The sequence below is a fragment of the Thamnophis sirtalis genome, unplaced genomic scaffold, assembly GCF_051295495.1.
Source record: "Thamnophis sirtalis isolate CommonGarterSnake01/CBP01778 unplaced genomic scaffold, rThaSir2_p1.2 scaffold_2, whole genome shotgun sequence".
In the NCBI taxonomy this organism is placed as follows: Eukaryota; Metazoa; Chordata; class Lepidosauria; order Squamata; family Natricidae; genus Thamnophis; species Thamnophis sirtalis.
Genome location: NW_028261382.1, coordinates 87,928,646 through 87,946,060, shown reverse-complemented (window position 1 = coordinate 87,946,060; position 17,415 = coordinate 87,928,646). Strand labels below are relative to the sequence as shown.

At 41.8% G+C, this 17,415-nt stretch overlaps 1 protein-coding gene across 1 annotated transcript; it reads left to right on the top strand.

The window, feature by feature from the left end:
- The first annotated feature begins 97 nt into the window (after positions 1-97).
- CHEK1 (checkpoint kinase 1) lies at positions 98-12,350 on the top strand. Its single transcript, XM_087706332.1, has 12 exons — positions 98-178; positions 665-888; positions 3,196-3,260; positions 3,359-3,428; positions 4,201-4,389; positions 4,558-4,662; positions 4,916-5,011; positions 6,078-6,186; positions 7,881-8,058; positions 9,623-9,754; positions 10,579-10,680; positions 11,730-12,350. The coding sequence occupies exons 1-12, from the start codon at positions 114-116 to the stop codon at positions 11,823-11,825; spliced, it is 1,431 nt and encodes a 476-aa protein (XP_087562458.1). The 5' UTR covers positions 98-113; the 3' UTR covers positions 11,826-12,350.
- The last annotated feature ends 5,065 nt before the right edge of the window (positions 12,351-17,415 follow it).

The following is a 17,415-nucleotide window of genomic DNA, read 5'->3' as shown; positions in this document are numbered from 1 at the left end:
AACTGTTATGTTGTATGCTGCTCATCGTCCTGTGTTTGTGAGATAGGGTTGTGCTGGATAAATAAATTTATTTTTATTTTCAAATATTTGTAGCAGATGTGCAGGTTGTGAAAATGGCAGTGCCTTTTGTGGAAGACTGGGACTTGGTGCAGACTCTTGGCGAAGGGGCTTATGGAGAGTAAGTTGCTTACGTGAATGCCTAAAACACTGAGTTCAAATAAAGCCTGTAGAAAAAAGGATGAGCTGCAAATTGTAATCCATGATACTGAAGAATCACGGAATGGGGGAAGTCATGCTCTTTTAAGTTAAGGGGGAGGGCTCCTGTTTTCTGTAGAAGGAAAGTGGATGGTGGGCAAGGCTATATTGATCTTAATTTCCAGGATAGAAAACTTATTTGAGTGAGCCTCAGTGGCGCAGTGGTTAGAGTGCAGTATTGCAGGCTACTTCTGCCGCCTGCCGCCTGCCTGCAATTTGGCAAATCGAATCTCACCAGGCTCAAGGTTGACTCAGCCTTCCATCCTTCCGAGGTTGGTAAAATGAGGACCCAGATTGTTGTGGGCAAGAGGCTGGCTCTGTAAACTGCTTAGAGAGGGCTGTAAAGCACTGTAAAGCGGTATATAAGTGCTATTGCTATTTGCAACCCTGTTTTTGATCTCCTCTTTAGAGTTCAACTAGCTGTGAATAGGCGCACCGAGGAAGCAGTTGCAGTGAAAATGGTGGACATAAAACGTGCCGCTGAATGTACGGATCAGATCAGGAAGGAGATCTGTATCAACAAAATGTTGAATCACGAGAACATTGTGAAATTCTTCGGGCATCGTCGAGAAGGCACTATTCAGTACCTCTTCCTTGAATACTGCAGGGGGGGCGAGCTTTTTGACCGAATAGGTAAGGGAGAATTTGTAGGGTGTCAAACAATTTTCTTGGGTACAATCTGGGGGCAATAGTGTTATTTCACTGCGAAGGAACCTTGTGGGAATTCCTGTGTAGCTATCAGAAAGGCAACTCAAACTAGTTGGATTATTTTAGTTCAGTTGGAATCTATTTCCCATTTTCCCACAGTTTAATTGGTTTATCCATCCAGTCGTGTCCAACTCTTGGAGACTTTATAGGCAAGTGCTCTCCATGCTAAATTGTCTAATTGTCTCCATCAGGGACGTGCAGTCACTAGAGGCAAGGGAGGCGGAGCCTCCCCAGTCTCCTGAGAGAGAGGAAAGAGTTTTAAATATATATTTTTAATGAATTAAAGCCAGGATAGTTGCTACCAGATTTCAAGTCACAGTGGTTTGGTGTCTGCTCTCAGTGTTAACTAGGAGGAGGCCAGAGAATTCGGGGCCTCTTTTGCTTAAGGAATTTTTTGCCTTTTAAAAGTTAAGGCAGAGTTAAAAAACAAAAGATTTAATATGCAAAAGTGGCACTGATTCTCCCGCCTCCTGATCCGGGAGCAGCGAATCATGTCTTGCACTTGAGCGACTGCGCAAGTGCTAGGGTGATTCTGGAGAGGTTTTTCTTTCACCAGCCGCCATTTCTTCTGCAGCCAGCCCAGCACCGAGCGGGGAGGAGGAGGAGGAGGAGGAAAAGAGCGGTGAGCCCTTGTGGCTGGCTTGGGAGGGACTCACCGCTCTTCTCCCAGCCAGCCAGCCACTCACCCCCACCCGACCTGCTCCCTGCCTGGCTGGCTGGCTGGCACAAAGACTCACCGCTCTTCTCCCAGCCAGCCAGCCAGCCAGCCACCCCCACCTGACCTGCTCCCTGCCTGGCCGGCCAGCCGGCACAAAGACTCACCACTCTTCTCCTCCCAGCCAGCCAGCCAGCCACCCGACCTGCTCCCAAGAATGTCAGCGGGGACGGAGGAGGTGGTGGGCGAGGCGGCAGAGCGCAGCAGCGGCGAGAAGCAACACCCCCGCCGCTGTGTCCGACAGGCACCTCACGTTTATGTCCATCATAAACGAGAGACGCCTGTCGGACACAGCGGTGGGGACGTTGCTTCTCGCCGCTGCTGCGCTCTTGCCTCACCAACGGTATCCCTCACTGCACGTCACTGGTCTCCATGGGACAATTTATAAGACCCAGTTTATATGCTCCATCGTGGTTTGTTCGCTGTATAAACCATGGTTGGTTGAATTCAATAACATACCAAAACTAAACCAAGCAATTTTCATTGTAGCTGAGCACAGTATATGAATCTACTACAAGCCGGCATTCTGAAATCAAGCCATTTCTGCCGGCAGGTCAGTTAAAAGAAAAGGCATCCCCACTAGCAGAGGAGTTAGATGGTCTCTTTTTTAATTTGTTTATTTTATACAATTTATGCTTTGGTTCAATTTAAAATGGAAATATAAAGGTAAAGGTTCCCCTTGCACATATGTGCTAGTCGTTCCCAACTCTAGGTGGCGGTGCTCATCTCTGTTTCAGAGCTGAAGAGCCAGCGCTGTCTGAAGACGTCTCTGTGGTCATGTGGCCGGCATGACTAAATGCCAAAGGCGCATGGAACACTGTTACCTTCCCACCAAAGATGGTTCCTATTTTTCCACTTGCATTTTTTACGTGCTATCGAACTGCTAGGTTGGCAGAAGCTGGCACAAGTAACGGGAGCTCACCCCGTTATGTGGCGCTAGGGATCCGAACCACCGACCTTTCTGATCGATGAGCGCCTGAGCCACCGCATCCCTTCTAAAAATGGAAATATAGGAGAATTTAAAAGACTTGCGATATAAAACTGCCTCTCCAATGAGGACATGGTTTAAATGCATCTCTGTTTGGTTGTCTTGTTTTTTCAGGGTTATTTAAATGCATCTATAACAAGCCAGCCTTAAAATAAACTAATATCAGTTAAAAAGATTCCAAATTAGATGATTAATTAAAGAGTTAATCCTCCCTTCTTCCCCGTCTTCTGATCATGATTTTATATTGTTATTTTATTGAGTTAGGTATATTTGTTGTTAATTTTAATGTCTATGTGCTATAAGCTGCCCAAAGTTGCGTTGAAACTATATGAGCGGCAAGTTAATAAATGAACATGAGTCAAGTTGCAGAATGAAATATCCCTTTCTAAAACTTAATCCCTTTGTTGGCATTAGCTTCTCCAGCCATCCTGTCTTAAAATGCAGAATTCTGGTGGGGAAAAGAAGTTATTGATGATGTAGATTATTTTAGCATCTGCATAACAATAATATGGTGGGTTTTTCCCCCCAGAGCCTGATATCGGTATGCCAGAATCAGAAGCGCAGAGATTTTTCCACCAGCTAATTGCTGGCGTGGTGAGTCTCTTTATGCTGACTTTTCACCATTGCTCCCACATTCTGTTTTGAAGTGGGCAAAAAGAATTACTAGAATTGCATTATTTTTTTTTAACAAGGTCTACCTCCATAGCATAGGAGTGACACATCGGGATATTAAGCCAGAGAATCTGCTACTTGATGCAAGAGGTAAGTAATTTTTCTTTTGTACCCTAAAATCTTAGAGCTACAGGGGGTCGGAGGGGGGGAGCAGCTAAGTCAGCAATCCAGTTGTTAAGTGAATCTGGCTTCCCCCTTGACTTTGCTTGTCAGAAGGTCGCAAAAAGGGGATCACGTGACCATGGGACTTTGCAACCGTCCTAACTATGAACCAGTTTCCAGTTTTGATCCCGTGACCCGGGGGGATGCCTCAATGACCATGAGTGTGGAAAATGGCCATTAGTCAGTCTTTCCAATGCCGTTCTAACTTTGGATGGTCATTAAGTGAACTGCTGTAAGTCGAGGACTACCTGTAGTTTGTATACTCTTCGCCCTCCTTCCCAATCTATTCATTAAGGTCATGAGCGAAATGCTGGAAATGGAAACCTCTATTCTTTACCTGGAGTTTTATTTGCATCTTCTTCAGCCCCCTGGATATTTTTTCAAGGTTAAAAATCTGGGAGATTCTCAGTCATGGTTGTCCCCAAAGGTGGTTTTTTTCTCAAGAGGCAACTGGACTTTCTGGTTTTTTTCTTCAAAGATGTTTCGCTTCTCATCCAAGAAGCTTCTTCAGCTCTGACTGGATGGTGGGCAAGAGAAGGATTTATCCTCCTTGCAGGCAGCTGGCCATTTGCCTTCTTTTAGAGAGTCCTTGAGGTCAAGGTTTATCTGCATGCTCAGGGTTTCTTGACTGATTTTCCGGCGATTTCATTGAATTAATCGAATGTCGAGGATGATGCGGTGTCCTTTGCTCTTTCCTCAGACAACCTCAAGATCTCAGACTTTGGGCTCGCTACTGTATTTAAATATAACGGCTGCGAGCGACTGCTGAACAGGATATGTGGCACGCTTCCATACCTGGCCCCCGAAGTCCTGAAAAAGAAAGAATTTCACGCTGAGCCTGTGGATGTTTGGTCATGTGGAATAGTGCTGACTGCGATGTTAGCAGGAGGTAAAAGCTACCTACAATAAAATTCCCTTTTTTTCCTAGCAGGAATTCTTATACAATGAAAGGCAGAGGCCTATGTATTGGGGAATATGGATGAATTAGGAATCTTCCGTCTAACCCTTTTGTGTTTTTGTTAAATTTAGCTCTAAAATGTGGTTTCCTTTCCTGCAGAACTGCCGTGGGACCAGCCTGCCGATACTTGCCAAGAATATTGTGATTGGAAAGAAAGAAAGACATATCTTTCCCCATGGAAGAAGATTGACTCATTGCCCCTTGGTATTTCAGCAGATTGAGTAATCCTGTCTCTAAACCGGGAGATTATCTATGACTTCTTCCTCTCTTGGTTTGTAATGTTCTTTGGAAGAAGCACAGGAAGAATACGGGTTTATTTTTTTACGGATTCAAATTCATCGTCCAAAGAACATTGCAAATCCAATGTTAATTTTTTGGCGGGGGGGGGGGGGGTTGGAGATATTTCTCAATAGAGTATTTTAACCGAAGTTGCTTTTGTATCTTTTAATTCTTGCAGCCTTGCTTCTCAAACTCTTAAACGAAAACCCCTCATCCAGGCTGACTCTTGCAGACATTAAGAAAGACAGATGGTATACAAGACCTTTAAGGAAAGGTGAGTGTAAGGTGAAGTAAAGAAGATAATAAAAAGGATAAATTAGAATGCTACAGCCACACTGTACTGTGTTTCCCCGAAAATAAGACGCGGTCTTATTTTCTTTTGACGCCCAAAATAAGTACCTGGACTTATTTTTTGGGGAGGTCTTATTATTTTTGAGGTGCAGGAGGCGGTAAACATGATCACCTTGTGGCTGCTGCTGTGTTGCAATATTTTCAGCAATATTTTATTTTTGTGGGAAGGCTTATTTTAGCACATGCGCTCAAAAGCCCGATTGGGCTTATTATCCAGGGAGGTCTTATTTTCAGGGAAACTGGGTACACATTAGACAGAACTGCAGGGATGAAGTGTTTAGCAGAGCGATGGCATGAAGGAAAAAAAATCTGCCCTTTAGCAGCAGCAGAAAGGGAGAATTGGCAAAAGAAAAATGCAGACAATAGGAAAGTTGTTTCATTTTCATTCAGGGAGTTTTACATTTAGGAAGTCTACGTTGGTTTATTTTTTTCCTGACCCTTCAAGAGAAGAATATAATACATGCTGGTCTGTGACCATAATAAAGATGGGTTGATTGAATATATGCTGGTCCGTGGCACCACAAAACCGCGAAGCCCTTATCCGCGGAGACATAAGCGCGTCGCTAAAGCCGCGACGTCATCATCGCGCGTCATCACCGCCGCAACAACAGCGCGGCAACAGAAGGGCATTTTAAAACGGTGCGGCAGAAAGCCGATTTCAATTAAGGTAAGAGTTAGGATTAGGTTTAGGGGTTAGGTTTAGGGTTAGGTTTAGTATTAGGTTTAGGGTACTGAGTGCTTGGGAATGCGCGGATTTGCCCTCCGCGATTATGTCATTGCGGTAGGGTCGCGTTTTTCCTTAGCGCTTAGAACGGCACGAATTAGTCTTTGCGCTTATGTCTCCGCGGATAAGGGCTTCGCGGATTTGTGGTGGAACCATGCTGGTCAACAGCCCTAGAGAGCTGCAGGCACTAGCCTGGCGTCGAACAACTTAATTTTACTTAAATTGTTTTGTTTAGGTCTTAATCATGACATTTCTGTCTTTGTAGGCATAAAGCGATCCCGGGGGTCTTCAGGAGGAGCTTCTGATTCGCCAGGAGGTTTTTCTAAACACATTAGATCAGATATGGATTTCTCTCCCGTAAAAGTTGCACACAGGTGAAAACCCTCTTCTGTATGTGTAGTGTCTAGTAATTAACTTCACTAAGAAGCAGCACTGTTTGTGAAAATGTTTGGCGGTGGGAGTTGTTCTCATTAAATCCCTAAGACACATATAGGCAACAGAACCATGGCTGATGAGATGAAATTTGGGACATTCTTCTAGGCAGGATAAGAGCTCAGAAGCAGCAATAGCAATAGCACTTAGATTTATATACCACTTTGCAGTGCTTTACGGCCCTCTCTGAGTGGTTTACGGAATCAACATATTGCCCCCTACAATCTGGCTCCTCATTTTACCGACTACAGAAGGTTGGAAGCCTGAGTCAACCTTGAACTGGTGGAAATCAAACTGCTGGCAGTGGGCAATCAGCAGAATTCGCCTGCAATGCTGATTTCTAACCACTGCGCCACCACAGCTCTATAGAGCACAGAGTGGAAAATTCAATTTTTAGAATCTTCTAGTTGGGCTTGAGAATTGCTGGCCTAAAATTCTGCAGAGATGCCATTTATCAAACTTGATGGTCCTAGATTAGATACAACTGTGATGTGTATCAACGGAAGCCCACCAGCTTTCCTACTTTCTGGTGGACTTGCATCATCACAATGTTCTACCTATCTTCTCTATCAAACTAAACATCCAAAAATAATTTGATCGGTTGGTCTGAATTAATCTTTTATTTGGGATGTCCATCCATGATGGCTGGATATTTTGACTGGTTAGTAGTGATCTCACTTGAGTAACCTGGAATATGCTCAGATCTGGAATTTGGTTGGGAAAAAGAGGAACCTACCGTATTTTTCGATGTACAAGACACTCCGAAGTATAAGACGCATCTAACCTTTGGAGAGGAAAACAAGGGGGTGGTGGTGGGGGGAAATCTGTCTCTGCCTCCCAGCAATTTGCCTCCTTGCAGCAAACAGCAAACAATACAGATGATATACACTGCTTGTGGTGTTACATTTCAGACTATACTTGTACAGATGATGTTAAAATTGATGTGGCTTTCTAGAAGTATATGTTATTCTCTGCTATTTAAAAGAAGATACGATAGCACTGGACCACTTCAGATCAAGCATTTATTTCATTTTGTTAAGTTGTCTAGAACAATAATAAAGCAGTCTTTAAAAAATAAGTCTAATAATCTGAACATTCTGTAGGGATTTACAGTTATTGATTTACAGTACCTCCGTGCAGCAAACAGCCTGTTTCAGTTTAGCCTGATTAGAAAAAAAAAAATCTGCCTCTGCCTCCCAGCAATTTGCCTCCTTGCTAGCAAACAGCCTGTTTCACTTTCAGTTTCGGTTTCAGCAGGGGCCTCCCAATAACCAGCTGCTTCAGGCTGCAGGGATTGCCATAGCCTATTGCCGCCTCAATCCCCATTTTCCCCATTTGCTACAAGGAGATAAATTGCTGGGAGGCAAAGACCAAAGTGTGGGGTCCAGTGGGTGGGTGTGGCTGCATTTGTTGTATAAGGCACACCCTCTTAGGCGGCGGCGGGGGGGGGGAGAAGAAATGTGTCTTATACTCCGAAAAATACGGTAGGTCTTATGTATGGATTAGCTTTAATAATCATGTGCCAAATAATGGCTCATACAATCCAGCTCAGACAACTGTGTGCCTTCTGAAAGTATGATACTAGAAAAACGGATCCACTCTAACATTGCGATGACAACTTTCTTTGTTTTGGCAGCGAGGAAAAAAAGATCTGTTCCAATTCCCAGCCAGAACCAAGAACTGGGCTCTCCTTGTGGGACAGCAGCCCAGGCAATATCGAGAAATTGGTGCAAGGGATTAGTTTCTCTCAACCAGCCCGCCCGGAGCACATGTTGCTGAACAGCCAGATGTTAGGCACTCCAAGTTCATCGCAGGTAACTCTGCCCGGTGGAAGGCTTGGCTTCTCTTTGTTCTTAAGTCCCTACAGGTAGTCCTCAACTTACAATCATTCATTTAGAGACTGTTCGAACTTACAAAGGCACTGCATGACAGTGACTTACGAGTTACGACTGACTAGTCCTTGCACTTAATAACCACCGCAGCATCTCCATGGTCACAATTCAGGCACTTGGCGACTGGCATGTATTTACAGTGGTTGCAGCTTCCCAGGGACGTGTGATTGCTAAATTGCACCCTTCCCAGCCAGTTTCTGACTAGCAAAGTCATTATGGGAAGAAGCCCAATTTGCTTAATGGCTGCATGATTCACTTAACATTTTAATTTCACAACTAGGGGGAGAAACTTCAGGCACGATACGACTTCCTTTACTGCCTTGCTTAGCAACGGAAATTCTGACCCTATTTGGAAAAAAAGCAGTAAAATCAGGCACAAATTCCTTAACTGCCTTGCTTAGCAACGGAAATTCTGATCCTATTTAAGGGGAAAAGGACGTAAAATCAGGCACGACTTCCTTAACTGCCTTGCTTAGCAACGGAAATTCTGACCCTATTTAAGGGGAAAAGGCAGTAAAATCAGGCACGACCTCCTTAACTGCCTTGCTTAGCAACGGAAATTCTGACCCTATTTAAGGGGAAAAGGCCGTAAAATCAGGCACGACTTCCTTAACTGCCTTGCTTAGCAACGGAAATTCTGACCCTGTTTGGAAAAAAAGGCAGTAAAATCAGGCACAAATTCCTTAACTGCCTTGCTTAGCAACGGAAATTCTGGCCCTGTTTGGAAAAAAAGGCAGTAAAATCAGGCACGAATTCCTTAACTGCCTTGCTTAGCAACGGAAATTCTGATCCTATTTAAGGGGAAAAGGACGTAAAATCAGGCACGACTTCCTTAACTGCCTTGCTTAGCAACGGAAATTCTGACCCTATTTAAGGGGAAAAGGCAGTAAAATCAGGCACGACCTCCTTAACTGCCTTGCTTAGCAACGGAAATTCTGACCCTATTTAAGGGGAAAAGGCCGTAAAATCAGGCACGACTTCCTTAACTGCCTTGCTTAGCAACGGAAATTCTGACCCTGTTTGGAAAAAAAGGCAGTAAAATCAGGCACAAATTCCTTAACTGCCTTGCTTAGCAATGGAAATTCTGACCCTATTTAAGGGGAAAAGGCCGTAAAATCAGGCACGACCTCCTTAACTGCCTTGCTTAGCAATGGAAATTCTGACCCTATTTAAGGGGAAAAGGCCGTAAAATCAGGCACGACCTCCTTAACTGCCTTGCTTAGCAATGGAAATTCTGACCCCTCGTAAGCCGAGGACTACCTATACATTGCGTTTTCCTTTCCTCTTTAAACTCCATCCTTTGCTTTGGAATTTAATAATAATAATTGGAATTAATAATGATTTTTTTCCACAACAAAACTAAAGGATAAATTCATGGTTTCGATGAAAACCTTAACACCTGACTTTGGGAAATCATATTGGTTCTGGAGAAATCAGCTGAATTGCTCAGTTTAGTTTCTGACATTTTCTGCCTTGTCTCTCTTAGAACCCCTGGCAACGTCTAGTAAAGAGGATGACCCGTTTCTTTTTGAAATTGGATGCTGACCAGTCTTACCAAATCTTGAAGGAGGTTTGTGAAAAGATGGGCTACATCTGGAAGAAAGGTTGCACAAACCAGGTATAAAATTTAACACCTAGATGACTGCATATGTTGATTGGATAAACGAAAGGAATAAGTAATTGAGGTAGAACTACTTGTGGATGCTATTTTTTGAAATTCTTAGCTATTGCTAAGATTATTATTATATTATTACATATTATAATTACAAAGTGGAGAGCCAGTTGGCTGTCGTGGCTAAGGTTCTGGCATAGAAACTAGGAGACTGAGAGTTCTAGTCCTGCCTTAGGCATAAAAGCCAGTTGGATGTTTTTGGCTCTGCCCTCTTTTTATTTCTCTTAGGATGTTTATTTGTGATTACTTAGTAGCCAGGGAAGTTCTTTATTTACTCAAAATATTGTTTGGGGAAAAATCCATTTATAAGCCTTGCTGTGTGTGCTTCAGTAAAGAGCACCCATCACTATATTAATTATTATATATTTATAATATATAATAAGGGCTGCTCCGGCCCTTTGGAACGAGCTCCCCGTGGAGATTCGGACCCTCTCCACCCTTTGGGCCTTCCGGACGGCCGTGAAGACCTGGCTGTCCCAGCAAGCCTGGGGTTGAGTTCCCCCCACTACTCGAATCTGCTGTGTCTGTTGTGCTTTTAAATTGTTCGTATTGTCTGATTGTTTTTGTCTTACTTTTTGTAATTTCCCCTCCCTTGGCTTTTGTTCAGCCGCCCCGAGTCCCTTCAGGGAATAGGGCGGCCTACAAATTGAATAAACTCCAACTCCAACTATTATACATTGTGAGACTTTCCCACCACAGCATGAAAGCAATTCCACCGGAAAACTAACTTTACTTGCTCCCTTCTGATCAGTAATTCTTTCTCTTGGAAGGTCACCATATCCACCATGGACAGAAGAAACAACAAACTGATTTTCAAAGCAAACCTGGTAGAAATGGATGAGAAAATTCTTGTGGATTTCCGATTGTCAAAGGTAAGTCTATTTTAGCAATATGTCTAAGCCTAGGTTGAAGGAAGGAATGTTTGCCCTCGGAATAGATATTTTTTAAAAAAACAAGGGATAATAATCATAGCAATGCTTCTACAGGTAGTCCTCAAGCTAATAACCATTCGTTTAGTGGTCCTTCAAAGTTACAAGAGTACTGAACTTACATCCAGTCCTCACACTTGCAATCAGCGCAGCAGCGTTCCCACGATCATGTGATCAAAATTTGGGTGCTTGGCCAATCAGCATGTATTTACATTGGTTGCAACTTCCTGGGATTACACAATTGCAAATTTCGACCTTACCAGCTGGTTTTTGACAAGCAAAGACAATGAGGAAAAGCTGAATTCACTTAACAATTGCATGATTCACTTAACCAACTGTATTGATTTGCTTAACAACTATGGCAAGAAAGGTCATAAAATTGGGCAGAACTCACTAAAAAATCATCTCGCTCAACAACAGAGAAATTCCGACCTCAATTGTGGTCATAATTTGAGGACTACCTTTATTCTACTTCAGTTCCAGGACTCTGGACAGCTTGTAGTAGTACATATCAAACGTGACTTACAATAGCAATAGCAATAGCAGTTAGACTTATATACCGCTTCATAGGGCTTTCAGCCCACTCTAAGCGGTTTACAGAGTCAGCATATCGCCCCCAACAACAATCCGGGTCCTCATTTTACCCACCTCGGAAAGATGGAAGGCTGAGTCAACCTTGAGCCGGTGAGATTTGAACAGCCGAACTGCAGAACTGCAGTCAGCTGAAGTGGCCTGCAGTGCTGCACTCTAACCACTGCGCCACCTCGGCTTTGTACAAATCCACAATTATTAAAATGATTAAAGCTACACACTTATGCCATCCTGCATAGTAAGAATTTGAGCTGATCATCCTTTCATTTCTTATCTCTAAACAAGTTTTTTAGGTAATATTTTTCTTATTTGTTTATTGGATGCTAAATACATCAGAATCCAGTATTTTGTACTGTAACAATACTCTGAAACTAAGCGTTTTCTTCTCATTTTCCACACAGGGTGATGGTTTGGAATTCAAAAGGCATTTCCTGAAGATCAAAGAGAAACTAAATGATCTTGTCAGCCCACAGAAGTTATGGCTTCCAGTGACATGATCCCCTTCTGGTTGAAAAACAAGTGAATTTGGCTGCAGTGTCTTCAGCCATAGGACAGTTTATGCTAAGACATGCCCTGACTTCACACACTCATTGTCCATTCTTCTTGGCTCTGACATGATTAGTAACCAATTCGGACATAATTATGTATTTTTTGTAGGGTAACCGTCATGAAAATTTCCAGTGTCTTAGATTTCGTGGGCTTTTAGCTTGCATTCCACTTTATACAGATAATTCAAATGTTTTAGCATGCCACATTTTCTAAATGGGAATATTATTTTTTTTCCAAAGTGAATACAAACTGAAGTTTTGCAAAGAGCAGGAGGAAATTAAATGAAAACCAGCACCAAGCAACAACTTGCTCTGTATACTGGGGAGCTGTGCTGTTGAATTTTCAAAATGCAGCACAAACTCCATATCAGAATACCTGGCTTAGCTTGAAATTATTTTTTGGCCAAGTGTTGCTAGGGAAAAAAAATGACGCATTACTGTTCTTCATTTTTGAATTTTTCACTTTGAAAAGAAAGAAAACATTACAAATGTGATCAATGTGATTTGTTAAAATATTTTTCTATGTCCAAATGCCCCTTCCCATGAAAACATCTGTGCTGTTGATCACTAAAAATGGGGAAATTGGAGGAATGGGATAAGATTAGCAGTTTTTCCTGCATCCTATTACTCTTAGTTTGTTCCAGGCGTTTCAGCCTCTTATTACCGCATGTCTGGATGCAGCTTGATTGGACCATTGTGGACACAGAGAAGAATGGAGACAAAGGACACAAACCTTTGTTCTCACAATAGTGCTGACCCGTTTTACTTACCCATGTTCCAGCAATGTGATTTTTTAAAAAAAAGAAAATAAAGCATAGAATGAAAATATTTGTCAATTTTATTGCTACAAAAGATAGCGGACCTCAAAAATGACTTGTGCTTCCCTTTTGTGATCTTGTCAAATGTTCCCTCGCACATATGTGCTAGTTGTTCCCGACTCTAGGGGGCGGTGCTCATCTCCGTTTCAAAGTCAAAGAGCCGGCGCTGTCCGAAGATGTCTCCATGATCATGTGGCCAGCATGACTAAACGCCAAAGGCGCCTGGAACACTGTTACCTTCCCACCAAAGGTGGTCCCTATTTTTCTACTTGCATTTTTACATGCATTCGAACTACTAGATTGGAAGAATCTGGGACAAGTAACGGGAGCTCACTCAGTTATGCAGGGCTAGGGATTCAAACCGCCGAACTGCTGACTTTTCTGATCAACAAGCTCAGCGTCTTAGCCACTCAGCCACCGCATCCCTTGTCAAATATTTTTCAATAATACTGATGATTTTCTGAACTATGTGTGATGCATTGATAAGGTAGTGTGGCTCTGCAAATTTAGTAGAAATACATGTACAAACAGTTTATGGCTGCACACATGTTTTGGTAGCTCATACAGCTGCTGCATTTTTGGAAACTGGGTCACTAGATTTATGTCACATGTTTGACACTCAAAGATAGGTAGCACTGCCAATTTTTCTCCAAAAAGAATCACCTTTTGAGATTTGTTGGGTGGGGAGAGAGTTACCGGCCAATGTAACCCAATAAGTTTCTAGTGGTTGAGAATAATTTTGAATTTGGGCTTCCCTGCCCCTTGTACATCTCCTTTATCACTAGATTGGTCTTAGCTTTCTAGATACCTCTGTGTACTCCAATTACACAATGGTTGGAAATGTATAAATAGGTCCAATTTCAATATGCTTGATGGCCTAGTGGTTAAGACACCTGCCATTGGGAAAGTTGGGAGTTCAGCCCTAAGTAGTGGCTGATATTTTCCCCCTAAGATGCAAAGAAAAACATCTCCAAATTCCACGTCGTGTCAGGAAGGGCATCCACCCAGTAAACATTCAGTTCCATCCAGTCACCCTTCCTCAACCGCAAATTAAGCGATTACAGGGACATAAAAAGAGGTAGTGATACAGAGGTGGGTTCCTACCGGTTCGCACCTGTTCGGTAGAACCGGTTTGTCAAATCTACCGAACTGGTTAGAAGAGGTTCCACCAGTGGACCCAGAAAGCAGGCCACACCTCCAGAAGAGGTTCTAAAAAAATTTGAAACCCACCACACACACAGACAGACAGACTCACACAGAGAGAGAAAGAGAAAGAAAGGAAGAAAAATAAAGAAAAGGATGAAAGAAAAAAAGGAAAAAGGGACAGAGACAAAAGGAAGGAAAGAGAGAGAAAGAAAGAAAACACATGGCTGGCAAGCCACTCCCACCAGGTCACATGACCAGCAAGCCACTCCCACAAAGGAGGCCATACCCACAGAGTAGGTTCGAATTTTTTTTGAAACCCACCACTGTAGTGATATAACTATTTTTGTATATTGAAGAAGGGAAAAGAATCAGAGGTGTCATCTTGAGCTATCATAAACAAAATAATTCAATTTGGATGTACGGTAGCTTTATAAAAATCCATCGCATACAAAGCATCTTCCAATTTGAACTGCCAACTTTCAGAAAATTGATCTTGTGAATTCAGATCGATCCGATGTAGACTTCTAAATTTCTTATTTCACATTTGCAAGGGCTCTATTCCAATTATTACAAAAGGCATTGAAATGGTCATGTCTAAATATAGACTGTTCCGATAGGAGTCAACTATTTTATAGATCAATATCCAACTCTTAATTTCTGGATCGTCTTGAACGGATGATTAAGCTGAAATGCAAGTTAGTATTGGCATTAATTGCTCGCTCGTTGCTGGAAGATATAGGTGCAGTTACATCAGCTTTCAACCCCTCTGGAGTTAAGATGGATATAGTTAGTTGCATTGCAATTAGTTACACAGTGTTCCATGGTCCAAGAAAATAGCTACCTTGTTCACGCAGTGACCTCCTTCTAAATTTGAGTTAATCATTGCTTGTTGAACTAACTTAAGCAACATTTTAGTGTGTTTATTTCAGAACATTTCTTCCTGGTCTTCATGAAACTTCAAAGGTAACGTGTCTGATGTGATGTGGCACATGATGTGAGACTCAAGTGCCTATATTGCTGAGAAATACTTAATTCCTATTAGCATTCTGGCTGTGAAAAGTACCTGAAATATTCTGCAATTCATTGAAAGATCACCTTACCTACAAGAATGAAGTCTTCTATACTTTCTGAAAAATGATGGTTTATTCTGGGGCTATACTACTCTATAATTTGGGGAAGGAGTTTGTTGCTCCTCACAAACCATCCCAATCTGTTCTGTCCCTTCTGGTTTTCTTTTCTGGATCCAAATTCATATACATAAGGTGTTGATTGTTACTGATTTATTTGTATTCTCCTTTGTAGTAAGTAAGTTGAGAATCAAGAAAAAGACCTGATAATTCTAAGGCCCAATCTCCTTTTTAGAAGAATAGGAACAGCATAGCATAGCAATAGCCTTTAAGCTAATATACTGCCCCATAGTGTAGTATATGGGGCAGTATACATACTTATTGGTACCATATTATATTATTACTCTATTGCTTTGTATGTACCTTGAGAGCTTCTCCACTGGAGACAAATTCCTTGTGTGTGTAATCACACTTGGCCAAATAAAGCTGTTGTGTTGTGTTCTGCTCTGCTCTGTTCTCTATTCACTATAATTATTCTAATTCTAATTCTAATTAATTCTAATTCTATTCCTATTCTTATTCCTATTCCTATTCGAATTCTATTCTATTCTGGTTTGTAGTACTGTGGTCAGTTTACCATGTAATCATTATTTACATATTGCCCTAAACAATCTAGGTCCTCATTTTACCTATCCCAGAACGATGAAAGGCTGAGTCAACCTTGAACCCTATCGGTATATATTATCTCAGTATCTGCATGAAAAAGAGCAACCAAACAACAAAATATGCATAAGTTTTTGAACATTTTTCACGTTTAATAGATATGTGAATGAATTTTTCAGAATGAAACTTCCGTTGACTCAGATCTTGATTCTTGTCTTCTTGGTATTGCTGTCCCTTTTAACAGGTATGTTTATAAAGAATAAATAGAAATAGATAGATGATAGAGAGATGGATAGATGGATGGATGGATAGATAGATGACAAAGAATGCAACACATCGTCTATAGTTGAAATGGTTAAGCAGGGTTGAAGTTGATTAGTACTTTGATAGAAACCATAAGAAAGCTGTAGATTAAACTAGGAAGTTGACAAATGATTTTGGCTGTAATTAAAAAAAAAAAACTTCTACGTTGGTTCAAAGCTATCACACCATCATGAATGTTTCCATTAAATCATCAAGAGTTGCCCTCAACCCGAAGAGACCTTATTTTACTTAGACTGTGGATGTAGAATTGATTTTTTTTAACCTCATTCCTTCTTCTGTTTGAATTATATAGCTGAAGGGCTAATATGTCATCAGTGTCACTCAGTTAGAAAGGACAATACATGTCGTAAACCATCCACCTGCAATGCATCTACAAAACAATTTTGCTTCATTCAAAGAAACTCCAAAGGTGAGAAACAAGTTAAATTAATCGACACCGGACAGAACCATTCTTCTAAACAAATAAATTTTACCAATGGAAAAGGATATTGGTAGCTCATGATTGAATTGTGGGGTCCTTGGTGCTTTCTAAGCTTGATGGCTTTCTTGCAGATGTTTCATCACTAAACTAGGTAACATCATCCGAGCATTGATGATGTTACTTAGTTTGGTAATGAAACGCCTGCAAGAAAACTAAAAAAAAACTCAGAGAGCACTAAGGATCCCACAAATACCGCTTTCCTTAATACGATCCCTGTTCCTTTCTGTTTGGGTGAGATGCCTAGAATAGGATTCTCTATAACTGGTCAGCAACGTGCGGGTCTGGAGTCGTATGTGGCTCTTTCATCCCTCTGCTGTGGCTCCCTGTTGCTCAAAATATGTGTCACAACCACCAATGTATGACATCCGCCAGCACACAATCTTTTGAGCTTTTCGACCCCCAGTACACCAACCATGGATAAATCCAAGAAAAGAAACGTTTCAGAAGAAAACAGAATGTTTAATTCAACTACATATGCTAGTTTTGTGGCCCCCAGGAAACAGTCAGGCACGGGAAGGGTTTTGTGGCTCCCTTGTGTTTTATTTTCTGTGGGAAATGGGGCCAAATGGCTCTTCGAGTGCTTAAGGTTGCCAACCCATGCTCTAAAACATAACTCTGTGATTCTAACACTGGCTTTGAAATTCACGAAGAAAGAATGGGAGGAGTTGCTCCTTAGGAAATGTCAAGTAAACAACCTAGGTATCTTATTCTAGGAATAAAATGTGAGTCAATGTAATGAAAATAAATATATATAGACAGTCCTAACTACGCAGATACAGAAGATAATTGGACCCAGATGGTTGTAATTAGGTTCCTCCCAAGAGAGTATATAAGGAGAGACTTTGGGAGGAGTCTGTTTGCAGGATTCAAATGATATACCAATGCTGGAGAAGCTCTTGGGTGTATTTCTTATCTTGGAAGTCTGGATTGCCGACCCATGCTCTAAAACATAACTCTGTGATTCTAACACTGGCTTTGAAATTCACGAAGAAAGAATGGGAGGAATTGCTAACCCTAACCTATCTTATTCTAGGCATAAA